Source organism: Phoca vitulina, unplaced genomic scaffold, assembly GCF_004348235.1.
Source record: "Phoca vitulina isolate PV1807 unplaced genomic scaffold, GSC_HSeal_1.0 scaffold2, whole genome shotgun sequence".
Lineage (NCBI taxonomy): Eukaryota > Metazoa > Chordata > Mammalia > Carnivora > Phocidae > Phoca > Phoca vitulina.
The window spans coordinates 72470471-72496233 of NW_022589705.1; the positions used below are offsets into that span (position 1 = coordinate 72470471).

The 25763-nt window shown below is 46.1% G+C and overlaps 1 protein-coding gene across 1 annotated transcript; it reads left to right on the plus strand.

Annotated features, from left to right (window-relative positions):
* The first annotated feature begins 473 nt into the window (after positions 1-473).
* Positions 474-25703, plus strand: GNL2 (G protein nucleolar 2). The gene is made up of 16 exons (XM_032387556.1): positions 474-661; positions 2345-2429; positions 3398-3492; positions 5292-5431; positions 8036-8220; positions 11883-11949; positions 13007-13165; positions 13695-13808; positions 17032-17160; positions 17854-17958; positions 18735-18893; positions 19430-19543; positions 22430-22881; positions 23183-23262; positions 23837-23922; positions 24570-25703. Exons 1-16 carry the CDS (start codon positions 598-600, stop codon positions 24720-24722), a joined length of 2187 nt encoding a protein of 728 aa, XP_032243447.1. The 5' UTR covers positions 474-597; the 3' UTR covers positions 24723-25703.
* The last annotated feature ends 60 nt before the right edge of the window (positions 25704-25763 follow it).

Genomic DNA, 25763 nt, shown 5'->3' on the forward strand with positions numbered 1-25763 from the left:
ATCTGAGGGAGGGAGGTACAAGTGAGGACAGATAAATAGGCAGGGGCCAGATCCTGCAGAATTCTGTAGGGATGGCTAGGAGTTTTGAGTTTCTTTCTCTCTTTCTCTCTTTAAGTGTGATGATGCGCGACCGGAGTTTTAAGAAGGGTGGCAAGGTCTGACTGATATTTGGTCAGGCACTTTTGGAAGGGTTAGAGGACAACCTCAGGAGATAACTGAACTTAAGCTTGTGCCATTGACCTGGGACGTGCGGGTGGACCCACTAGGGGCTCGGGGCCGCGCGTGCCGAGCACCTAGGCGGCTGCTGGGGCGGGGCAGCTTGGCGGTTGCTAGGCAACGAAAGGGGCGGGGGCTCCAACGCTGCGTGACGGCTAAGCGGCCGGGACGGGGGCGGAGTCAGGAGAGCGGCGGCGCGCGCCGCTCGTTCGCAGGAAGTCGCACAGGGGAAGCAAGGGGCGCGAGCGGAAGTGACGTCGCCGGCGCACACGTGGTTGAGCGTGGTTCCGGAGGGTCCCTTCGGCAGGGCTTGGGAAATTACGAGCTCGTGTACCCGTCCGAGGCCCGGTCTAGCGCTCCGGTTCCCGTCCCGTCGGCAAGATGGTGAAGCCCAAGTACAAAGGACGGAGCACCATCAACCCCTCCAAGGCCAGCACAAACCCTGGTACAGGCGGCGGGGCTCGCGGAGGGTGAAGCTTGAAGGAAGCTTGGTGGGGAGGGCTCCGAGAAGGTCGGGGGGAGGAGGGACACCCGGGCGGCGTTGCTTGGAGTGGCCTCTCGCCGAGTGGCTATTGGGGACGAGAAGGGAGAAGGTGGTTTTTTCATTCGGAGGCACTGAGGAGGGCTGACATCTTGCACGCCTCTCAGGGCCAGGTGCCAGGCCCCCGGTCTAACGTCGGGGAAAGTGAACATTCAGGCCTGGCAGCCTTGGGGCATCTCCAGTTGTGAGATGCGGAGACTGGGAAGCTCTGCGTTGGAAAGGGTAGTGATCTTGACCTCCTCTCGCGTTCCTGTGTATGTCAGCCCCTCCCCCAACGTATTTCAGTCTTGTATGATTCCAGCTTTCCAGCTCAGGGAATTGTTAGAAGTAAATTAGATAAAGTCAGATTACAAGTGGTGTTAGGGCCGACCCAGCTGACGTTTCACACTTGACCACACTTGCCTGCCACTCTTGCTTTGATCATTTAAATGAGAAAGGGTTTGTACACTTGGCTCTCGGAGTCATCCCACCTGGTAAAGGGCACAGAAAACCCTACAGTTAGATAACTAATGATCATTTCAATAAGGATGTTTTTAGAGATGTTTATGAGTTTTGCTGAGTTTCCACCTGCAGGATGAACAAGATAGTCTTTGGGGGTGTCCCTTCTATTGGGTTTAGTTAATAACACTTTGTTTTTAAATATGGTTTAAAGTTTTTGAGGACTTGAACTGATCACATCGAACGTTCTCCCTGGATTGCTGATAAATTATTCAATTTGCGTAGACTGGAATCTTAGACTGTTAGACCCAAAAAGGCCCTTAGAGGTTATGATGTGATAGGTGAAGAGGTGGAGCCAAAATGGGGAAGTGGCTCATCACAGCTGGCACAGTTGGTGAACGGTAGAGCCGCCAGGGCTGGGATTTCAGCCTGTTTTCTACTGCATCACTTCAGGAGTAGACAGGTGACTGGAAGATATCCCCAAAAGGCAAAGCCTAGGCTAGTATTAGCATGCTTATTTGTCCTCTTTCTCTCTGAGATGTAAGGCAAGAATCGCTACCTACTTTGCTGTTGATTAAACAAAAACATTAGGAAATTAAGAAACTGGTACAGAAGGAACACTTAAGTATCAAAATCGTAGTCTCCGTGGTGCCTTGCACGTAGCAGGCACTCGGTATTTGCTCAACTGAGACCCCCAGGTAAGAGCACAGGTGGCGAGCTAATGCTTTTGTTTAAATTCTGGCTCTGCGATTTAGTAGCTGTGTGATCTTGGGCAAGGTGTCTGGCCACCTGTGCCTCAGTTTCTTAGCCTGAGGAATGAGGCTAATGTATCTCTCTTTGTAGGATTATTCTATGGATTACATGAGGTGATGCCTGTAATGTGGATCGCACAGTGCCACAATTAATGCTCAAAATTATTAACTCTTATCAAACTCAGTCATATTGAGAATCCAAGATTAAGTCAGCTTTGTCATACCAGGTAGCTTCCAGTGATAATAATTTTGTTGGGGTGATAGAGGGAGAGAGTAGATGTTTTGCAGCGAGGCGGCAGCTTGCCTACTTTGAGTGAGCGCGTTGGTGAGTTTGAGGCAATGGCCATACTTAAACTTGGTTATCAAATAGTTTGCGGTCTACTTCTGTCTTTCCTAGATCGAGTGCAGGGAGCAGGAGGCCAAAACATGAGGGACCGGGCCACAATCCGGCGCCTGAATATGTACCGGCAGAAGGAGCGCAGGTGAGCATTCCACGTTGTCATCCTCTCCTTTCCTTTGTGCCCTGGACTCCTAGTTGAGACCTAATCACCTTTAACGTTCCCACCCCCACATCCCCCAAATAGGAATAGCATATTTTCAAATACCATCTGATACGGGTGCTGTTAAGATAAATGGCAAATTTTCGGTTCAAGACATGGGTAGCAGGTGGTGAAATGGTGTTTGTGTAACAATACTGTACGGCCAGTGGAGGTTCTATTCCTCACAGCCTCGGCCTTCACGGATAGCACATTAAATCTCAAGTTAAATATCCCGCAAGAGAACTCTGGTTTTCTTTAACAAAACGTATAGGACTGTAGTTATGAAAGCAGCCAGGAAACTTGTTTTTTAATGCGAAACTTTAGATCACAACATTGTGGCACTTGGAAACTCATCACAACTGTGAGTTCTGCTGAGGCAGCCTCTACCACGGGGACTTGCTGAGCGTGGCATTTTGCTAGCTGGTCTTAATTTGTTTGGTAATTAGATTCTTCATCCGTTCTGAAAGATGTGTCTAAAACACAAACGTCAATGAACTTAATCTGCCTTAGTCACCTACTCTGCTGTTTGTTTTAGAATTTTGAGTTCCAGCATAAATCACCGTCTACTTAAAATCCATTTAAACCAGTCTTCAAATAATTACCCAAAAAACTTAAGTATGTGGGTTTTTTTTTTTTTAAAGCAAACAGTAAACAGATTTTTAAACATCAGCATTATTTGTTATTCATCCAGCAGAAATCATTACGTGCTCTGTTGCAAGAGGTTAAATGACTTTTGGACAATCTGTTTCAAATGTAGAAGTACTTTTTGTTTACTGAAATCTGTATTTCATGATCATTTAAAACCAAAAAAAGAAAAAAGCTCCTTTTGATGGAAAGAGTGTTCTGGAAACCAGGCTTTGCTCTTGCCTTTCTTCTGTCATCAACCAGAATCTGTTACTTCCTCAATTTAGGAACAGTCGTGGTAAAGTGATTAAGCCTCTGCAGTATCAGTCCACAGTGGCTTCTGGCACGGTGGCGAGAGTGGAACCAAATATTAAGTGGTTTGGTGAGTATCGGCCTCTGTCACTTCTGCTCTACCGGACGGGTGCTGTATGGAAAAGGGTAGGCTTAAAAGGTGTCTAAAGGGCAGAAGTTTGGGGGTGAGTCGAACTGTCAAAGATTATATGAGAAATGGCTGAGAAGTACCCATAGTGGGAAAAGTGCTGAGAAAAGTAGTAGTGGTGGTGGATTCCATAAATAAGTTCTTTTTGTAGGGGCACCTGGGTGGCTCAGTCGTTAAGCGTCTGCCTTCGGCTCAGGTCATGATCACGGGGTCCTGGGATTGAGCCCCACATCGGGCTCCCTGCTCCGCGGGAAGCCTGCTTCTCCCTCTCCCCCCGCTTGTGTTCCCTCTCTCGCTGTGTCTCTCTCTGTCAAATAAATAAAATCTTAAAAATAAATACATACATACATACATACATACATACTTTTTGTAAAGAGCTCATCGTCGTTAATTGTAAGTGAACCCTCCTAAACAGATAAAGCCATCCTTTACATCTTAGTGAGTGGCCTTCACAGACCTGAGAACTCTCACAGCTCTTCAGTTCTGGTGGCCTGGAGAGATGGCTGTTTGAGAGAGGCCTTGCAGATATGTTGGTACCTTTAACACAAGTGTAAGTGCAATCGTTGGCCGTTCCTTTGAAACGTTTCTTAATGGGGATTTGCACTGAGTGCCAGTGGAAGGATCTCTTGTTGGTTTTTCCCAAGAATGAATAGAAGGGGATTGGGGCTTCTTTCTTGGAAACTCCACCTTCATTTCAGTCTGGGCTTTCCCTTAGTCCCTGCTAGGTGTGTGGGCCAGTCAGATGGTCAGACCCCATTGTTTGCCCGGTGCTTGACCTCTGTGCTTGGTGGAAGGTGGCAGCTACCTTTCAGCCTGTCTTTTGACAGCATACCCTCTAGGAAGCTGCAACTCGGGGAAAGTGTCAAAGAAAAACCTTTTAGAGAGGTGTTTAGCATGGTGGCCCTATACTGGTCCCGATCACCTGCGTGTGCATTCTCGTTCTGCCATTTCTGTGACCGTGGGCAAGTTATTACGTCTCTCTGTTCATTGGTTTCCGGTCTCTAAAATGAGGCTAAAAGCAGTCCGTATCTCGTAGGACTGCTGTGGGAGTTCGGTGGGTGAACACATGTGCGGCGCTGAGAGTTGTACCCAGCCCGCAGTGAGCCCAGTGTCATCGGCACCGGATTTGTAGCCCTCGCCATCTTGGGTTCTGCATTTGTGCTCCAGCGAGCTGTTCTGTTGAATATGTGTTTCAGGCCCCCTCACTTCCCAGGTGTTCTCCAGGTAGTGTTATATAACTTTATTTGGTTCCCTTGTGTGGATTTATTGGCTAATTTAATAGTCCTTTCAGACACTCATAACCATAAAAAGCGGTAGCTCTGACCCGGGTTCTGTGCTTCAGGATTCTCTGTGTAGACTGATAGATCAGCTCTGATTGGCTCCAAATTTCTTTGCCAGATATAGCAGGAAGTGTCGGATGTTTGTCAAATCTCAGTTCCATTCAGTGATGTTGATTTTTCAGTTTCATCCAGTCAGGAAATTGGGCTTGGAAAACTCTTGAAACCCTTTGTGTGTCTGGGTTGGTGGATTAGTTCATAGTCTATGAGTGCAGGAGAGGCAGTTTTTTTGTTCTTGTCCCCCCCCCTTTTAAGTTTGAAAATGGATCCATGGGATGGATGTATCGGGTGTTTGGGTAAAGCCAGGGTAATTCAAAGTCTTGCTTTTCCCTGTGTCATTGGGAAGAAGGATGCAGAAGCAAAAAGGAGTTCTTTATTAAATGGCAACATTCTTCTTTAAAACAGGAAACACACGTGTGATTAAACAGTCATCGTTACAAAAATTTCAAGAGGAAATGGGCACAGTTATGAAGGATCCATACAAAGTTGTCATGAAACAAAGCAAGTTACCCATGTCTCTTCTCCATGATCGGATCCAGCCTCATGTAAGTTGGAGGATATCCCTGGCAGTGGAATTTCTTAGGCACAGTTCATGCCAAGCCTTCTCGACCAGCTTTGTCTTTTGTTCTTCAGTAGAGAAGAGTGGCTCTTCTCATCATGCAGTACTGATGAGCTTTCCCCTTTGTTAGGGCTCTCACCTTGGTATGAAGCACATCGTGTCAGGAAGGTGCAGTACCTAGTGGATCAGAGCACAGGCTTGGGAGTCAGGCCTGACTTAATTTTTGCTCTCCCCTGACGTGTAGAGCCTTAGGTTTCTCCATGAGCTTTCACTTCCCTGGCTGTAAAGTCAAGGAAACCTACCTCCTTTGGTGATCAGATGCAGATGAGGCATTTGGCATATAGTGAGCACATAGCACACCGCCTAATAGCTAAATAGATCATGGCTATTACTAGTACTAGTTGTACATTTTTTTGTTAGGCAAACTAGTTTAAGTGGTGACTCCATCAAACTTTAGGGAAATGTAGAGTCGGGATTGGGTTGATAGGGGGGAGCCCTTTGGTGCTGTGTACTTTCAGCTTCTGTGAGACCCTTGGAATTCTTTCCAGTGAAGGAAAGGGTGCTGGTCAGATTGGTTCTTAATCGTTGGAGTTGAAGGACAGTAAGGATGGAATCGGGCTTGAAGTGGAATGAGTTTCACACATAACCAAAAAAATGGCCTAATGTTTGCACGTTTTTACTTGCATTGAATAATAATTCCCAGAAATGTAGCCAGTACATAAGCCTTGGTTCCAATGTAAGGAGGGGAAGGAAACATTGACATGCATACATGGATTAAACAGTTCAAAGAAAATTGTTTACTCGCAGAACAAAATAAAAACCAAGGCCTGGTTATTGCCTCAGGTTTTGTCAATTATGCTTTGTTTTATGACGGACTAGAAGAATGGCGCCTATTAGTGGAATGACTGTTTTCTTTCAGGGAAACACATGAGTGTAATTCATGAACCACAGACAAGTTGCTCATTTCCCTTGTTCTCTTTTGTCTGTTTTCCCTAAAGCCATCTTTTAACAAACTATTGAATCTTGTTTATGGAAGAACAGAGAGGTTTTTATTATGGATTTATTGCTTTGTTGCCCATTCCAGTTGTTCAGTGCTTCTAAAATTCAGACTTCAATCGCTGATCTGTAGGCCGAAGGGTCCACAGCTGCAGCAGTCAGCTGGGATTTTGATGCAGATTGGTACTCAGAATAAGGGAGGAGTTTTGTGCTTTGGCCTTGAAACCTTACCTGTTTATTTTAGTGCCGTATCTACTACTGGTTATAAAACTTAATTCTGAGATGGCTGCACAGTGGAGTCAAATCAGATATGCTTTAACTTTTAGCTTGTGCACATTAAAATGACTAATTCTGTAGCAATAGAGCAAAAATACTGTAACTGATTTGATTTGTGTCCTTTATTGCCTACTGCCTATAACTGCATGGTACTTGTTAATGTTTAGCTTTCCATGCACACCTCCTTGTGTACTGTGCTTTGTAGGTGATTTATGAGATTTCCAAGGATAACTTTGATCACAGTTTTCCCAGTGACATTAGTACTTAGTTCCCTAGTTCCCATGTAAAACCCGACCCTTCTGTTTGGGGATGTTCCCTTGTGGGAGGGTAGCAAGTGGGTAAAATTGAACTAAGAGGAGATGGGTTAGAGAATCTGAAAAGGTGACCATAGCTTAAGGATCTTTGGGAATTGGAGGGGAGAATCAAAGTCAGAAGCCACAGGCGTGGCTCCATCATCCGCATTTAGTAGCTGGTGCTTACAGAGGAGCTTTGTACTGCGGGGCAGAGGGCACTTTTTTTTTTTTTTTGAGGGCATTCTCTGCCGGCTGTTAACATCTGTTACGTGATAGATCCTAACTCAAACTTTGACTTTTATCCTGCTTCAAAAATTCCTATGCCCGTAACTCCTTTACAGGCACAGCAAGTTCTAGTTAGTATCAGGTTCCTTTTTATCACATCTAAACTATTATTTTGGACTTTTGCTAGATGTTTTTCATCTGAAGACTTTCCATGTGCATTTAATAAAAATGTTACCTCAATTAGGGAAAATGTTATCTGAAACTAAAATGCATCTTACAAAACAAGCAATTCCTTTTAGCCATGAAAGAAATTAACTTCCAAGAAAAAGTTGGCATTTACAGTTGGTTTAAAAAAAAAAACACAAATTTGAGTATGATTGTCCTTGACAAAATCTGTGAATTTGGCGAATTTTATGCACTTGTCTGAAAGCTCAAAAAAAAAAGTCTGAAAAGATAAGTTAACGTTCATCATTGTAGCCTTAATTACATTTGACTGAAGTTTATGATAAATGAAATAAAGCAGAGTTTTTGGCAACTCTTACACAACTATTCGTACTTGCTTTGACTATTTGTATTACTTTGTATTTCTCCAAGGAGGCTTACAGAATTTCAGAATTGGGGAACAAGTGCTTTTGTGATTTCAGGCTGATTTGAAACCAAGCTGCATCCATGTTGTAGTTTTTGGTACGGGTTGAGCTTTGGAAAAATAAAGGAAGAAAACCTTTCCCGGGTCGATTTTTCACTTTCGCTTTTGCTCAGCGCCTTCCTTAGCTTTATGAATAATTCTCTTTTCTCTTTAGAACTCAAAGGTGCACATTCTTGATACTGAAAGCTTTGAAACTACATTCGGCCCGAAGTCACAGAGGAAGCGACCAAACTTATTTGCTAGTGATATGCAGTCTCTTCTAGAAAACGCAGAAATGTCCACTGAGAGCTACGACCAGGGCAAGGATCGTGACCTGGTCACTGAAGACACTGGTGTCAGGTACAGTTTGAACGTTCATACCACTCTCATTTGCTCTTCTGCAACAAAACATTGTCTTTACCTTTATTTTACCCACATGAAGCTCAGTGCTTTAACTCCTTTTTTTTTTTTTTAAAGATACTATTTATTTGACAGCATATAAGCAGGGGGAGTGGCACGGGGAGAAGGAGAAGCAGGCCCCCCAACTCAACAGGGAGCCCGACACAGGGCTCGATCCTAGGACCCTGGGATCATGACCTGAGCCAAAGGCGGACACTTGACTGAGCCACCTAGGCGTCCCCGGTGCTTTAACTCCCAGATTGATAGTGCTCTTCTTCCCTTTGACTAGAAAAATTTGTGAAGCTAGGGCCAGAATGAAAATAATTTGAGGTGGCTTATTTCCTCTGGGTCTCTTTTTTCACTCCCCAAATAAAAATAAATAGTTTTCTTTACTTCATTATAATAGCAGTAAAGTCTAGGAAAAGATAGTTTTGAATATATAGTTAAATTAGAAATGCAACACAAAGAAACTAAGAAGAACTCATAATCCCACTGACCATGTTACTTGTTAAAATTGTGAAGGTCAGGGCTTCCTTAAACAGAGACTCTGGACCACTGGGGATTCACGGATGGCCTTTGAGTTTCCTGTGACCCTCTGAAGATAATATGGAAAATGTATGTACAAGCATAAAGGTGGTGGTGTTTTGTTGGTCTTATATTTGTTTTGGGGAGGGGAGGAGAAGGATCGATAGCTTTGTGTTCTCATAGGAGTTCATACCCAAAGGAAGGTCAAGAATCTAGATTATTCTAGATCTTTTTTACACTCCATGTTCACTTATAAATATAATACCTTAAGACTGTATTTTAATTTGCCCTTTATTTTATTTTTTAAAAATATTTTATTTTTTTAAAGATTTTTATTTGAGAGAGAAAGTGAAAGTGAGAGAGAGAGAGAGAGATCATGAGCAGGGGGGACAGGCAGAGGGAGAAGCAGACTCCCCGCCAAGCAGGGAGCCCGATGCAGGACTTGATCTCAGGACCTTGGGATCATGACCTGAGCCAAAGGCAGATGCTTAACCAACTGAGCCACCCAGGCGCCCTAACTGGCCTTTTATTTTAGATAAATATTTAGAAAAAATATTTTTCTAAATTATTAACAATAGATTTCTGTGTCAGTACTTAATCGACAGTCCGGCTGTGGAACATTTATGCTGTTTGTAGTTTTACCCTGTGGTAAGTAAGGCTAGGGTAAAACATGAGTGTGATGGAATCTTCTTAATTCTTCCCCTAAGATACGTTCTTATGGGGAAATGACTATGTCTGAGAACAGGCGTGTTTTTGGCAGGCAGCTGCCTGGCACCCTCCAAAAGGGTTGACCAGTGTTCCCTATTCACCCTCGTGAGTGCGCCAGGTGCCTCAGCACTGAGGTGCTGTCACTTAACCGCAGCAGGGCCACCCCGGTGCTGTGGACGGCCCACGTCTAGCTGTGTGCCTCCTGCCGATGATGTCAGGCCATTTGAGGCCAGGCAAGAGAGGCAGCTCTTTTCTTCGTAGAAGTATTTGGACTTTGTGTGCTTCTGCTGATAGGAATTTTTCCTCCTCCAAAAGGTGCAGTAGATAATGGGGGAAAAGACAACCATTTTTGTTTCCAGGACACTGGATAAATGTCTGTGAGGCTAGTGGATAAACAGATTCTCAGCCTTATCAGAAAAATACTCTTCCTATGGAAGTATAGATTATGACTCAGGTCCTGCCAATTCCTTTTCATAATCTTCCGTGACATGTCACATAGCTACAGTCACTTTTTTTTTTTTAGGATTTAATTTGAGAGAGAGTGAGTGTATGGTGGTGGGTGGGGGGGGGGGGATAGGGGAGAGAGAAACTCAAGCAGACTCCCATCCTGGACATGGGGACTCGATCTCACAGCCCTGAGATCATGACCTGAGCCAAAACCAAGAGTTGGATGCTTAACCGACTGCGCCATCCAGGGGCCCCTACCTGCAGTCACTTTTTAAAATATTTTTATTTTGGGGGGCACCTGGCTGGCTCAGTCGTTAGAGCATGTGACCCTTGATTTCGAGGGTTGTAAGTTTGAGCCCCACATTGGGTGTAGAGATTAATTAAAAATAAAATCTTAAAATAAAAATAAAACATGCCTTTAAAAAATAATAAAATATTTTTATTTTTGAAATTTCTAAATGTTTTCATATTTTTTATGTATGATCTATGGTTTAAAAATTTTTTTAAATTTTTTATCATTTATTCATCATGATAAGTGCACTCTTTAACTCCTATCACCTCTTTCACCCATCCCCTCATCTACCTCCCCTCTGGTAACCATCAGTTTGTTCTCTAGAGTTAAGAATCTGTTTCTTGGTTTGTTTCTCTCTCTCTCTCTCTTTTTTTCCCCCTTTGCTCATTTGTTTCTTAAATTCCACATATGAGTGAAGCCCTGTGGTATTTGTCTTTCTCTGACTGACTTATTTTGCGTAGCATTATACTCTCTAGCTCCATCCATGTTGTTGCAAATGGCAAGATTTCACTCTTTTTGATGGCTGAGTAATGTTCCATTGTGTGTGTGTACCGCAACTTCTTTATCCATTCACCAGTTGTTGGCCACTTGGGCTGCCTTCATAATTTGGCTGCTGTAAATCATGCTGCTATAAACATAGGGTTGCATATATCTCTTAAAAATTAGTGTTTTTGTATTCTTTGGGTGATACCCAGGAGTGCAATTACTGGATCACATGGTAGTTCTATTTTTAACTTTTTGAGGACCCTCCATTCTGTTTTGCAGAGTGGCTATACCAGTTTGCATTCCCACCAGCAGTGCACGAGGGTTCTCCTTTCTCCACATCCTTGTCAATACCTGGTGTTTCTTGAATCACTTTTTTAATTAATTTATTTTTTAAAGATTTTATTTATTTATTTGACAGAGAGAGACACAGCGAGAGAGGGAACACAAGCAGGGGGAGTGGGAGAGGGAGAAGCAGGCTTCCCGCGGAGCAGGGAGCCCGATGCGGGGCTCGATCCCAGGACCCTGGGATCATGACCTGAGCTGAAGGCAGATGCTTAACGACTGAGCCACCCAAGCGCCCCTCTTGAGTCACTTTGTTTAAATTAAATTTTTTTACTGTGGTAAACTGTACATAAAATGTATCATTTCAGTCATTTTGAAGCCTGCAGTTCAGTGGCATTAAGCACACCCATGTGGTTTTGCAGCCTTCACGGCTCCATGTCCGCTTCCAGAACTCTTTCATGTCATCCCAAACTGAAAGTATATACTGTAGACAATAACTTCCCAGCGTTTGGTGGCCACCATTCTGTGTTCTGTCTCTTAGCAGTTTGACTACTCTGACTAGAGGTACTTGATGTTAGGTGCAGTCCTACAGTTTCTGTCCGTCTGGCTTATGACCAGAATGTCGCTGGGGTCATCCATGTTGTAGCCTGTGTCAGTACTTTATTCTTTTTCGTTGCTGAATAATACTCCGTTATACGTTCAACACATTTTTAATCCATCCATCCATTGATGGACATTTGGGTATAGTCACTTTTTCAATGAAATTTGCTTTTGCCCCATCTCCAAGTAGTTTTGATGCCTTTCCTGTGGCATGTGGTCAACTTCTCCCTAAACATCCTCTTTATAGGGTCCACTTGCTCACTTTGAGTGTTTTCTTATTTAGAAATGAAGCCCAAGAAGAGATTTATAAAAAGGGACAGTCCAAGAGAATATGGGGTGAGCTCTATAAGGTAAGACTTTCAGTTCCTTCTTGTTGATTGCTTCCTTTGGCTTTCATGATCTTGTATGAGAAAACTGATCTTGATATATGGAAGCTCTCTCAAATAAAGCACAAACTCCACTGCCCTCATTCCCCTCCAAAACCAGGACAGGTGTGGCTAAGCACATACTACCACTGTTCTGGATAACTGCCTTTTTTTTTTTTTTTTTTAAGATTTTATTTATTTATTTGACAGAGAGACACAGCGAGAGAGGGAACACAAGCAGGGGGAGTGGGAGAGGGAGAAGCGGGCTTCCCGCTGAGCAGGGAGCCCGATGCGGAGCTCGACCCCAGGACCCTGGGATCATGACCTGAGCCAAAGGCAGACGCTTAACCATCTGAGCCACCCAGGCGCCCCTCCCCTTTTTTTTTCTTAATAGTAAAAGCTACATTACATAGACTTTAGATTTATCATACATGGTTAGAGCTGCATGGGGGTTTTTAAGTTATTTAGTCCAGCCCTGTCATTTATAGATGAGAACACACATGTAGAAAGGTTGAATACCTTACCCAGCTCACCCAGCTGGTTCGTGGAGGAGCCTTCGCGTGTCCGGAGTCCTGGTCCAGTGCTCTTCAACTTGGCTGAGTTTTGTCCACGTACTAGAGATAATCCTTGGTGACTAAAGGCTTTCAAGCACAGTCCCATAATCCAACAGTAACCTAACAGGAAAGTAGTACCCTGAAGGCAAACTACATGTTTTAGTTTTTTGTAAAATACATAAACCCTGTGACAGTAGAAACCTTTAGAAGTCTAAGAAGTAAATGATTTCATTCAATAATGAATAGTAGTCGCGTTAGTAAGGTGGGTTATATCTAAGTTAGTTTTCCTATTTGAAATTAGACAAGTTTCTTCTACTCACAGGATGGAAAAAGTTTTGAATTCCGATCACTGGGCACTGAGATTGGCCACAACCTACCCGTGTTTTGAAGTTCTCACTGTTTTATTTTCCCTGGTTCCTTTAAATGTCCTCTGTCTCCCACTTCTCATCTGTACTAAAGCAACTCATTTTCGCCTCTTTGAATCACAGGTGATAGACTCCTCAGATGTTGTAGTTCAAGTTCTTGATGCTAGAGATCCGATGGGTACCCGTTCCCCTCACATCGAGACTTACTTGAAGAAGGAAAAACCCTGGAAACACCTTATCTTTGTTCTTAACAAATGTGACCTTGTTCCAACGTGGGCGACAGTAAGTGTGCTGCTTACCCAGAACAGACTGCCAGGCCACTTGGCTCGTCGGAGGCCAAGTTCTCTGTCAATAAGGCCGTTCCTGGTTTTTGGGATTTGAGACATTAAAGTGCTGGACTTTTTGACCTAGTAGTTGTGGGAGCATTCTCACTGAAAACAAAACTAAAATGTGCTTCACCGACCGCGAGTGGAGTCACGTTTTACCCTCTGGTGGTTGGCGAAGGGACGGCTGCGGTACCCACGGGATGGGCGGTGTGGCCCGTTCGGGAAGAGAAGGTGCCGCAGCCACAGGCCTTTTCCACATCTGTTACATTAGCGGCGTTCGGTCACACCGAAGCCGGTTTTGTAATTGTTCCGTGTTTGTCAGACAAAAAACAAAGCATTAACTGTCGTTCTTTAAAGAAATATATTTTAAAGAATTACAGCTAACATTTTCCTTAGACAGCTGTCTATGTGAAAAATGGTCTATAACTCAAGCTCTGAGTCTTCCTGGATTATGAATAAACAAGTATCTTCTCTTCCCCCTTTAGAAACGTTGGGTGGCTGTCCTCTCCCAGGATTATCCGACCCTTGCCTTCCATGCAAGTCTTACCAACCCCTTTGGCAAAGGAGCGTTTATTCAGCTTCTCCGGCAGTTTGGAAAGGTACTGGGACCTGACCTGCCTCTCCTGGAGTGTGGAGCTGTGGGTCCGTGGAAGAATGTCTCTTGCCGGTGTGCATCAGAACGTTACGCACCTCACTTCCCCCATCTTGGTAATGAGAAGTGTGGGTTTGAGAGCCGTAAAACCTCCAGAGCCTCAGGGTTATAAGGGATTTCGGAAAGTATCTTCCAGCTCAGCCAGCGCCCCTGTCTTTGACGAGCATTGCTCCCCTTTCTGCCATATCCCTGGCACCTGGCACCTGACAGTCCCTCCTCTGCCTAGGGCCGGGCCCCTCCCCACACTCCCTGTGTTTCCCATCTTGGCTTTGCGAGGCCTGCCATGCCTCCTCCAACCTCGGGCCTGTGCAGTTTCTATACTGCCCCCCTCCCCGGGAGGCCCCCTGCTGATCCCTGGTCTGATGGCCCTTTCTCTGGGAAGCCCTGCGACCAGGTCGCCCTCGCAGATGTTCTCAGAGCTTCACGTTCTGTACCTGCAGCTTGGTGTTGGCATGTCTCGTTCCTTCTACCTGGCTTCGAACAAAGGACGTGCGTCCTCTGTCCTACCCTTCCCCACTTCCCGGAAGCGGACACTTCCAACTCTTGGCTGTTAGTTACCTCCATTATTTTCTTCCATATTTTTAATACCTGCTTACGATTCTATTTCTGATCTCCCCCAACCCATTCCCCATGCCCCACCACCTGCTGTTTTAGACACTTGCTGAGTCTCTGCTATGGAAAGTGAGGACTAAGTTTCTTACAGCTGTCCTCTCCCCACACATACTCCCCTCCCTCTGTTCTCCCTCTGTCGTTATACATCATCTGGCTAGATGACTATTTCTTTCAGCGTTTACCTTATTATGACTGTGGAATATCAGTCCCAGCTGATCCACACAGTGCTGTGATTATAATTCCTTTCTAATAGAACCTTCTGTCTTCTCTGGTGTTAATTAGCTCCTTGTCTTTTGTCACTAACGTGTCACCAAATCCTCTGGCAGAGTGGGAGCTTTGAGAGTCTTGGGGCACCTCCCTTTCAGTTGGGACTGCTGCTCCTAGGCCGGCTGCAGAGTCGTCTTCCTGGGATCTCCTCCACCGTCATCCTGAGCATTCCCGTGGCTCTCTCCTGGGTTGGATCCCTTGTTCATTGGGATCAAGGGATCCAACACAGGATCTTCTTTCTTGTTTTTTTTTTCTTTCCTGGCTTACTCCTTCCTTTTAATGGAACATATTTTCCAAAAGCTTCTGGAGAAGCAGTGCTTGGAGGAGACCTTTTTTGAGACCTTGTGTTTTGGAAATACCTTTATTCTGTCTTCACACTGTTTGTCCCCAGAATGCTGAGGGCACCACTACATTGTCTTCTGGTGGCTTCTGGTGTGGCATTGAGAAAGCTGAGGCCATTGTGACTCCTGATCTGTTGTGGCTGGGATCTCTTAAAAAATTCCCGTTTTAAGTTTCACAGTGATGTGCTTTAAGGTGAGTCTTTCACTGTTCAGGGAGTTAGGCACTGGACGGGACTTTGTCTGATGTTGTCCCGTATTATTTCTTGGAGATCCCTCCCGCCCTCCACCCCATCATCTGTTTTCGTTCAGGAAATTGGTTTTATCTCTTGGTTTAATTCTTGAATTTTCTTTGCTTTATTTCAATGCCTTCGTGATGTTTTGCTCTATGTTATGGGACGTTTCTCTGACTTGATCATCTAGCTGTTCTTAGCAACATTTATTTTGCCTCTCACTTTTAAGAATTGCCCTGCCCCTATTCTTGTTTCACCGATGAACTATCATCTGTTTCTGAGAAGGATAATGGTAATGTATTTTGAAATTTTCCTTTCTCCCTACATTGACTCTGTTTCCTGCCAGTTTTTTTTGTATTTTTCTGTCTTGTACTAGTGTCACACTTTAAATTCCTGGTTATTCTTGGCTTTTTGTTCATATTTAAGGGTGAGCCACTAAAAAGCCAATGGAAATTTTATGGGGGGGGGTGGGCCTATTGAATAATAGACTTCACTGTAGGGTAACTAGGTAGAAACCCAGTCTTTTGTTGGAGGGCACCCTCGGTATCAGTGTCTATAGGTCTTTACTCCTGGATCTGTGACTTTCCCCATAAAGGAGTCTTCCAGTCTCCAGCTCAGGGATGTATAAGCTCGACTGCCAGGGTTCTGGGAACTCAGCGGGGGTAGGGTTGTCGATATTTAAGACTTTCAGTTAATCACACTGGGAACGCTTGCCTTCAGCTGCTGTTATCCCTAAATCTAGGTTCCCATTTAGATCTGAGAATGAAAGATATTTTCCAGAGGTGCAGGGTTTCAAAAAAAAATCAGTATCTGTAAGGCGCTGGGGCAGAGAAGCTGGGTGCCCGTGCTGGGGGACGGAGGGGTAGAGCGGCGTCACTGCTCCGCAGACGTCTTGCTAGTCTTGATTTCAGACCCCCTTAGTGGTAGCTGTCCTGCCAGTTCCTGAGGGTTTTTGTGATTCTTTGGCAGTATTTTTGCTGGATTTTTAGTTTTTCTACCTTAGCTTTTATCTTTGTAGCGGGCCAAGTTAGATACTACTTTTTAGCTGCTAGTATTTTGCCAACATCATATGTTTGTTTTTATTGTCTCATTTCCAGCTCATTCTTTGGTTTTATATGCCTGGTTCTGGGGGTTCCTATGTGTCCATTCCCACTGCTGTCATCATAGTGGAGTTTGTGGCGCGAGTGAGGCCAGTGTGGACGTTCGGTCCGCCATCTTTAATCAGAAGTCCTCAACTAGCTATAGACTGTTGTTGAGCTCTGTCTCCTTGAGACTCTCACCCAGTGGTCTAACTTCTGAGGTGGTTTTTTTCTTCTTCTGTCGTTTGTCTTTGGCAGTGAAAATGTAAAACGTATTGTGCAGAGAAAAGGAGGGATAGGTCTTGGGATTGCCAGTTGGTGTATCTGTGGATGGTATTCTAAACTGATGACAAGTTCTTTCTTCCTTTGCTTCTCGACCTACATACTTTGAACCTTAAAACATTCAAGAACAATAACACATGGACAACCAAGGAAATGAGTCACCTCTGATTTATTAATAAGTGTGTGTGTGTGCAGCCCACTCAGACAATGTAGGTGGTGTGTGTCTAAGCTTTAGATCGAGTTCTAGTGACACTTTTGCCCTGTATTCTTTGTTTAATAAAAGCAAAGTAACACAACCTATTTTTCCCAGGGGATGTTCATAACTGTGTGTATGTGGTATGTATTCTTTTTTTGAACAGTTGCACACTGACAAGAAGCAGATCAGTGTCGGGTTCATTGGCTATCCAAATGTTGGCAAGAGCTCTGTGATAAACACATTGCGCTCCAAGAAAGTTTGCAACGTGGCCCCCATTGCAGGTGAAACAAAGGTACGTCCAGCTCCAGGGGGCCTTACTTATGTCTCCGTGTGTTATTTCCATGGGTGGTGGGTATTTAGGCCGTGAAGATTTCTATCTACTTCTTTTGAATGAAGGCCACCATTGAGAGTTTAGTCTCCAATTGATAGTTTGGAATGTACCAGAGTTGTCTCTGCCCTTTTGGGTAAAGACCGAGAAGACTTTGTATGGCACTGTGTGCCTTTGGCATGATATGGGAGGTGCTGTTCATTTTTTTTTTTTTTTTTTTTTAATTTTTAAAAAATTTTTTATTGGTGCTGTTCATTTTTAAGTCTGTTTTAAATTGTCACTCCAGCCTTTTTATTTGACAAACAAAACTAACCCAAGAATATTTGGTGCCTGGGTTATGAAAGAAAAGTCAGTGTTACGGTAGATTCTGGCAGCTGGGCACAGACCCTGAAGCATAGAGTGTTTGGGGAGCGGCATGCTTCTACTGCAAGGAAGAGGAGTCAGACGGTATTAAGCTTTGAAGAGTACTCTGAAAAGTCAGGGAAAGGTTGACTTGGTATTATCTGCCTTACTTTTAGACTCTTTGCTGGTGGAAACAGTTTATACTCAGTGGAAGTGCCTCATGCAAGGCCCAAGTAGAGGAGAGACTTTGTAGCTTTGCGAGATTAGACTGAGTGTTTGACCCAGGGGAGTCTCCAGCTTTCTTTCTGACCTCAGGTCTGGCAGTATATCACCTTGATGCGTCGGATATTCCTTATCGACTGTCCAGGTGTGGTTTACCCCTCTGAAGACTCGGAGACAGACATTGTGCTGAAAGGGGTGGTGAGTATTTTTGGTCCTGACAGTCTCTTTGTTTGCCCTTTGTGGGGAGCATTCTGTGGGGGAACATTGGATACCTTTGCGTTTCACTCATTGGGAAGGCAGTTTGGGGTCATCCCGTCTGAACGACTTTAGGAACACGACGCTCAGCAGGGCGGCCTCTCCATTCCACTGAAGCCTGCCTGGGGAGTCTCTGGAGCCCTGGGCAGATCTGGTCAATGTCATCCCACAAAAGAGTTTGTAGTTTACACACGGGATCCAGAGAGAAGCGGGGCCTGTTTATGTTTAGTGATCATTCATCTTCGAGGGTTTATGGGCTGAGTCATTTTGGAACTCAGGCGTTTCCTCACTTGTTTCTGAATATGACCAAAACCTTTAAATGGCTCCACTTAACCTTAGCCAGGGCTGCTGGCCATACATCGTGTGCACATTCCTCCCTTCTTTCCTTAAACTATCGAGTTCTCTTTGTGTCCTGGGATTGGCAGGCTTTTCGCTGTTTCTACAAGTGAGTAGCGTGAGACGGTCCAACTTGAGACTGCTTGCAGAACCACACAGTTAGTTTGTGGTGAGCAGGGGTCAGCGCTGAGTCCTGGGCTCTGTGGCAGTGGCCAGCGTGCAGGGACCTTTCAGCCGACTGCAGCTGGCCACCTCGGAGACCGGCCCTGCTACACTCCACTTGCATCGTGGTGTTGAAATCTATTTTCAGATGTTGTTACAAATGTGAACTTCACTGTTTCCATGTAAAGTCTGTAAGGCAGAAATTTCCTGTTAACATCTAGGTTCAAGTTGAAAAAATAAAGGCTCCTGAAGACCACATTGGTGCTGTACTTGAACGAGCAAAGCCGGAATATATCAGCAAGACATACAAAATTGATTCTTGGGAGAATGCTGAGGACTTTCTTGAGAAGCTGGCGTTCCGGACTGGGAAGTTACTGAAGGTGAGCGAGGGTTTGTGCAAATGTAGACCAGGACCCACGGCAGACGTGTGTATGTGCTATGGGCCTTCTTTTCTTTAGGGGGTGGGGGGGATTTTTTGTCTATTCCATTTTAAGGATTCTGTTTATTTATTTTTAAAGATTTTATTTATTTATTTGACAGAGACAGCGAGAGAGGGAACACAAGCAGGGGGAGTGGGAGAGGGAGAAGCAGGCTTCTTGCCGAGCAGGGAGCCCGATGCAGGGCTCGATCCCAGGACCCTGGGATCATGACCTGAGCCGAAGGCAGACACTTAACGACTGAGGCACCCGGGCGCTCCTAAAGATTTTATTTTTAAGTAGTCCCTACACCCAATGTGGGGCTTGAAGGGTTGCATGCTCCACCGACTGAGCCAGCCAGGCGCCCCTGGACCCTTTTTTGTATGTGTTGTGTGAGCGGTATGAAACTTGGCAAGCAGATGGTGATGAACAACCAGGGCAGCTAAAATGCTGGGAGGTGGTTTTGTTCTTTGAATGTAACCGGTGTCTTCCTGTGACAGGGTGGAGAGCCTGACTTGCAGACTGTGGGTAAGATGGTTCTCAATGACTGGCAGAGGGGCCGGATTCCTTTCTTTGTCAAGCCGCCCAATGCGGAGCCCCCTGCAGCCTCCCAGGTAAGAGAACAGGGTGGGTCCGCCTTCTGGAAAGCGTGGTTACTGACCTAGGCCTCATGGCCTTGATTGCCTTCCTTTATGGAGCACCTGTTTTCTTTGGGGGTGTTTCCTTCCACAGTTTCCCATCCCATAGAGTCGTTGCTATGACCTTGTCGGGGGGTAGCATTTGGAGATCAGAAAGTAGATCTCTGATAGAAGACCAAGTCTAAATACCAGTCTTTAGGGCCTTGAATGAAGAGGGCTCTAACTGTAAATGCTCTTCCGATCCTTTGTCTTTCCTTATGCATGAGGAGCAGAGGCATTTCCAGGATTGACTTAACATTTATTTGTTAGGCCCAACCATATGCTAGGCACGGAACGTAGGAGTAAATAACACAGCCCTTGCCCTCAAGAGGCTCGTAATCAGGTGGGAAAGGAGAGTGGTACAGTTTATAGCCAGGAAAGAAGCCTTAGATTTGGGGCCTCTGGGCTGGATTGAGAAGCTTCCCTTCTGCGTTTCCCTCCCCCTGGCAGTGGACTGCCACAAGGCTCCAGCTGTGGCCCTTTGCTTTTCTATTCCTAGGCTCTTTTTCAGAACTCTGCCAAGCCTTTGGAAGAGGTGGCTTTAAGTTTCGTTTCCATGCTAATGCTTTTTTGGGTTCGTGTCTGTTCCCAGAGTTTCAGTTCTCAGCTGGAAACTTCCAGTTGAATATGTTCTCCAGCATTTCAGAATCAACATACCTGAAACGATGTTAACTTTTGCCCTCTCCCCGCTAAGACCCCCAAAGAGCCAAAAAAACCCCAAACCCAATCCTCTCCCATCTTCTTCACGTGGCATTCGTTCATTGGTTCATTCCTTCGGCACCGGTGCACTGAAGAGCTCCTGCGTGCCGGGCGCTCTGCTGGGCGCTAGCGGTCCTACAGTGGAAGCAGATGAGTCCCTGCCCCTTGCCCTTCTGTGTCTGTGGATGCTCTGGTACCGTCTCCATCCCAGCTCTGCAGTTCTCTGACACCAGTTGGGTATCCAGCAATTCAGTTCAATTCTGACATTACCTCCAAGAGTTAGCCCAGACCCACAGGTTAAGGGTTCAGTCCCACAAGATGGTCCCCGCTTCAGAGGCCAGCTGCAGATGGGGTTCCCAAGTCCCTGCACTTCCGCCCAGCCAACTACAAATTCAGAGGTTCTAAGGTTTGATAATTTGCTAAAATGACTCCTAGAACTCAGAAAAGTGGTTCGTGATGGCCACTTTATTGTAGAGGATACAGCTCAGGAATAGCCGAATGGAAGAGATGCATAGGGCCAGGTGTGGAGTTGTGGGTGGCACATCAGTTCATTCAACCCAGAAGCTCCCCAGACCCTATCCTTCAGGGCTTCTCACGGAGGTTCCGTTACATTGGCCTGATTGATTAAAATATTGGCCATCGGTGATTGAACTCCATCTCTAGCCCTCTCATCAAGTACTTGGGCTTTCTGGTGACCAGCCCCCGTTCTGAAGCGAGGCTCCACTGTGAGCATCTCATCAGCATAAACTCCGGGCTGGTGGAAAGGGGTTTGTTATGAAGAACGACAGACACCCCTTTTTTACTCAAATACCAAGGGGTTTAGAGCTTTTGTGCCAAGACCAGACATATATTCTGACACCACAGGGAGGCAGACAGGAAACAGATAAATAGAGAATGTCAGGAAGCACTGCTTACTGTGAGGAAGACAAAACCAGGGTAAGGGCCTTAGGAGATGGAGGCGTGTTCTCGTATGTGGGGTGGGGGAGGGTGGCCTCTGAGGAAGTGGCATTTTGGCAGAGACCTTAATGGTACGAGGCAGGAGCCGAGGGCCTGTCTCGAGGGGAGAGCGGGACAGGCGAAGGTGGTGGCACACCCGGAGCGCCCGAGGCGGGAGCCGCCTGCCATGGCCCGAGTGCTGAGGGGGAGTCATGGGGCTGGACCCCGGTGCCAGGGGCAGGAGACATGGCGGGAGACATGGCGGGAAGCAGCTGGGGGGTGCATTGGTGCGTTAGCCACCAGGGGTGAGGAAGGAGGAGGTGTGGCAGGGTCTGTTGTGACCCTGTGTGCACACAGCGGGGTTAGCTTGAACTCTTCCTCCATGTCTGGTCATTGAGTTTTAGATCATTAGTTCCCCCAGGCTGTGATTTTCTTTTTTTCTTTCTGGTAGTGGCTGAAACTCTTTCAGAATCCAAAAGCTAAAAACTTAGCTTTGGAAAAAGGTATAAAAATGGACCTACAAATTTTGTATACAATTTCCTGAATTTTCTGGATTCCTGATTTATTGAGCACTTTGTGTAGCCACTCTTGCCTTCGGAAAATCACCGGAAGTTCCGTGAGTCTCAGCTGTAAGGATAAAATGATACTACAAATGCGAAGCACCAGGATAAAGCCTGGCACCCACTTCTCCTTTGCTGTTACCTCAGAGAGGCGGGTCGTTTCAGTGTCCCCCCACATCTCGGCTCCTTCTGGCCTCACCTCGCCAGCTTCCCTCCTGTTGCTCATGCCTTTCCTCCAGGGGCCTCCCTGGCACCCCCCGCTGAGTGCTCTGCTTTCCCTCTAGAGCAGTTGTGTGGGCCCCTCTTGGGTGTGCCTATCTCCACAGCCCCATCCGTTCCCCTCCTTGGGGAGGGTGCATGGCGGATGGTTTGAGTGGTTCAATACTCACAGCGGGCTCATCCTCTGGAACCGCAGCTTAATGCCTCTGATCTCTGAGTAGCGGCTTCTGGGTGTAATGCACCTCGGCCTACGGTAGATGAACACCGTGACTCCAGGGTGGGGGTTTTCAGTTCTTTCCCTTAGTCCCGAGAAGAGGACTGCCTCCTTGAGAGCAAGCTGTCCAGAAATGGTTTTTATTTTCTGATCCCATTTCTATCCCCCACCTGCACCCTTCTTTGGCCTGAATAGCTCCCATCCTCCTCATCTTTGGAAGTTGCCACAGAGACAAGCCAGAAGAACACAGAAGAGGAAGTCGCAGCAGCTGTAGGTGAAGCCGCAGAGCCTGTCACTGAGAAGGAGAAAGAGAACAGTCACTGTGACACCGACTCAGAAATGCAGCAGATTCTGGCACGGGTTCGGCAGAACTTCGGCAAAATCAATGTCGTGCCTCAGTTTTCTGGGGATGACCTGGTCCCTCTGGAGATGTCCGATATCGATGAAGCGCTTGAGAGCTTTTCCGAAGAGGAGGAGGAGGAGGAACAGAAGCAACCAGGAGGCGAGGAAGGGGAGTCTTGCCCGGAGTCCCAGGAAGAACACGTGGCAAATGACACCAAGGCAGTTATTAAAGCACTGGATGAAAAGATTGCTAAATATCAGAAGTTTTTAAACAAAGCCAAAGCTAAGAAGTTTTCAGCAGTCAGGTAGTATCCTCGTCTTCTCACAAATTGTGGTTTGCTCGTTCCTTTCTGAGACACTTGCCATGGGGACTGCAGCAGTATTTTTCTGGGAGGTGGAAGGGAGTTAATGCCATTTTTTAGGAAGTGGTCTGTCCATTTCTAAGCTGCAGCTCCCTGAAGTATGAGCAGCGTAGGTCTGCCTCTGACCAAGGCCCAGGGAGCTGCCGGGACTGCGGGGCGTTGCCTCCTGCCCCTGGGTTGGCACCTGATTTGGGCAGCTGAGGGGAGTGATGGGCAGCTTTGTTACTTGGCTTTTCTGTTGCAGAATATCCAAGGGACTAAGTGAAAAGGTTTTTGCAAAATCTGAAGAACAAAGAGCAGCTGAAGAAGTTGTAGAAGACACAGGTAAAGTTAAATTCGTCATACCGCTTAGGTGTGGTGTGCATCTTTAAAAATTGTGGGAAATGTAACTTTAATCTCTAAATTTGGAGAGTGTGCTGTCACCCGCACAGGTGCTTATCATTACTGGCAGATGACCCTGTTCTATATGCTGTTTGTCGTACAGCTTAGATTATTCACTTTTCATTCTGCACATTTCTTGGGATTAATTCGGGAAGCTTCCTGTAAAAAGAGTCCATTAGTAACCTTACAATCTAGGGGTGGGTCAGCCAGATTTTTTTGTGGGAGGTGGGATGGGTCAGGTATCTATTCTTTACTCCATTGGACTCACAGCTTCTATGTGGAAAGTGTGTTTCCGTGGCATAAATGCAAACCCTGGCGTGGCCTGCAAGGGCCTCCTGGCTTGGCGCCCTCCTGGCCACCCCCTGCTTTCCTCTGCACCGTGCCTGCCACACTCCATGTTCACTGGCCTTCTTCCTCCAACACATCAAGCTCATTCCTACCTTAGCATTCACACACAAAGTTTTGAAAGTTTGAAAGTCCTATTTCTTCTCTGTGTGTTCGTGTGTTGTGTTTCCAGCACCTACCAAAAAGGGAAAGAAGAGGAAGGCACAGAGGGAAGAGGACCATCCAAATAAAACTCGCAGGATGCTTACATCTAGGGAAGTACGTGGTTTTGGTCTTAAACATCACCCAGGAAGTGGAGAGGAGAAACCAGTTTCCTAAGAGACACACTTTCCAAAACTGGTGGTCTGGAGTTGAATTCTCGGAACCCCAGTTCTAGGTGACCTAGTTGAGATCAGTTCCATAGGATCAAGAGTCGGCCCAGTGGATGGCGGTCCTTGAGTTCTCGATCGCTGTCCTCAAACATGTGGACTATCCTCTAGAAGGGTGTGCTGGTTTTCTGTGGTGAGCAGAGCTGTGTAGGCAGATGGATCCCTGCCGTCAGCTTTGTAACTGGGCTCATCAGAGCTGGGGTGGGCCCTCCTGGGAAGAGAAGAGCTTGTTCCTGGAAGTGTTCACCCTTAGAGGACCACTTGTCAGGAGTGTAGAAGAAGAGATTCCAGCAGGGAGGACGGACCAAACGACAGTCTAGAATGGGGCGTGTCACGAGTTACGGTGGAAGGGCACACTTGGGTCTGTGAGGGGAGCCCTTGCTTGTTACTAGCGCTGCTTCTAGTTCTTGGGGGAGCAGCACAGGAAGGGAGCACAGAGAAACAGAGGGGCCCCTTCTGTGACTTTGCCATGATTGATTGGTTTTTTTTTTGGTCTTTTGGTTTTTTTTTTTTTTTTCCTTTTGCCATTGTTTACAGCGGAGGCGAGCAGCGCGGCAGCAGCAATCCAGGAAAGTTGGTGTGCGTTACTATGAAACCCACAACGTGAAAAATAGGAACCGGAACAAAAAGAAGACCAATGACTCAGAAGGACAGAAACACAGACACAAAAAATTCAAACATAAGCAGTAACGTTTTAAAAGTTTATTAAATTATACAAAAATATACAATGAGAAACTGTTCCTTCTCTTCATGCCCAGTCGGCATTTCTAAGGCCATGATGCATTTGTTCTGAGGTTTGACAGTTGAAACCCTTCACCGGTGCTGGTGAAAATAAAGTCCCTACACCCCCAAGGCTTTAGGTGATGGGGTCCAGTGGCACTTCCGACACTTAAATGAGCCCTCTTAGTTCCTCCAGAGCGTACCCATGGCATGCAGATCTCTGACAGATACCGAGATGAGGTCTACAGAATGGAAAGGGTGGAATTCCTTTTATACTGGCAGTTAGTTTGGAACAGAGGTGTGAAAACAAGAAAATCTCAAGGATGTAGTAGTGTATGTGGCCCAGGCTTTAAAATAGGAGGGAAAAATGCCACTTCAGCTGTCCCTCCCAGTCTGTTAGATGGACGCAGTGAGGACACAGGTACTTTACTGTCAGGGAGTCCCGGGACTGGCACATCTCAACGAACAGAGTTCTTTCCCATGAAAACGGCAGCCCAGACAGGTGATTTTAGTGGAGTCTTAGAATGCCTCAGGACACCGGGACGGGATAACAGCTGGCTTCCAGTCTGAGATGAGAGGCACAGGGCATGTTTGACCCGGCATCCAGCTCTTCTTTTCGGCCTGCCCTTCTTTCAGGGAGCCTTGGAACCTCAACAGGGATGATGTTGGGTGAGAGCTCCCATAAGGGGGGTCCTTCTTGACACCTCCTCGGGCATACTGCGCAACTTGCGGCACTCCAGCTGAGCGGACACGTGCATGCCTTCCTACGTGTTGCTCGTGCAGCGTGCGTGAAGGATGGCAGTCACTCATCTTGCTGCGCTAGCCCACCCTGGACTGCCCTAAATGAAAGATCTGTGTTGCTCACTTACTCTTCTGGGTCTACGAAACCAGGAGCAGCCCTGGGCCTTTGAACTTTGAGTTTAACTTAGGAGGAATAGTAAAATGCAGTCTACAGGCCATAGCCTCCTCATTAATAATTAGAGCTGCATGTGAGGTTTGGGTACCTCTCCA

Coding starts and splice junctions, on each gene's coding strand:
- GNL2 (XM_032387556.1), top strand. CDS start 598: ATGGTGAAGCCCAAGTACAAAGGACGGAGCACCATCAACCCCTCCAAG. Junction 17,161..17,853: donor CCATTGCAGGTGAAACAAAG/GTACGTCCAGCT, acceptor TTCTGACCTCAG/GTCTGGCAGTATATCACCTT. Junction 19,544..22,429: donor AGCCCCCTGCAGCCTCCCAG/GTAAGAGAACAG, acceptor TGGCCTGAATAG/CTCCCATCCTCCTCATCTTT.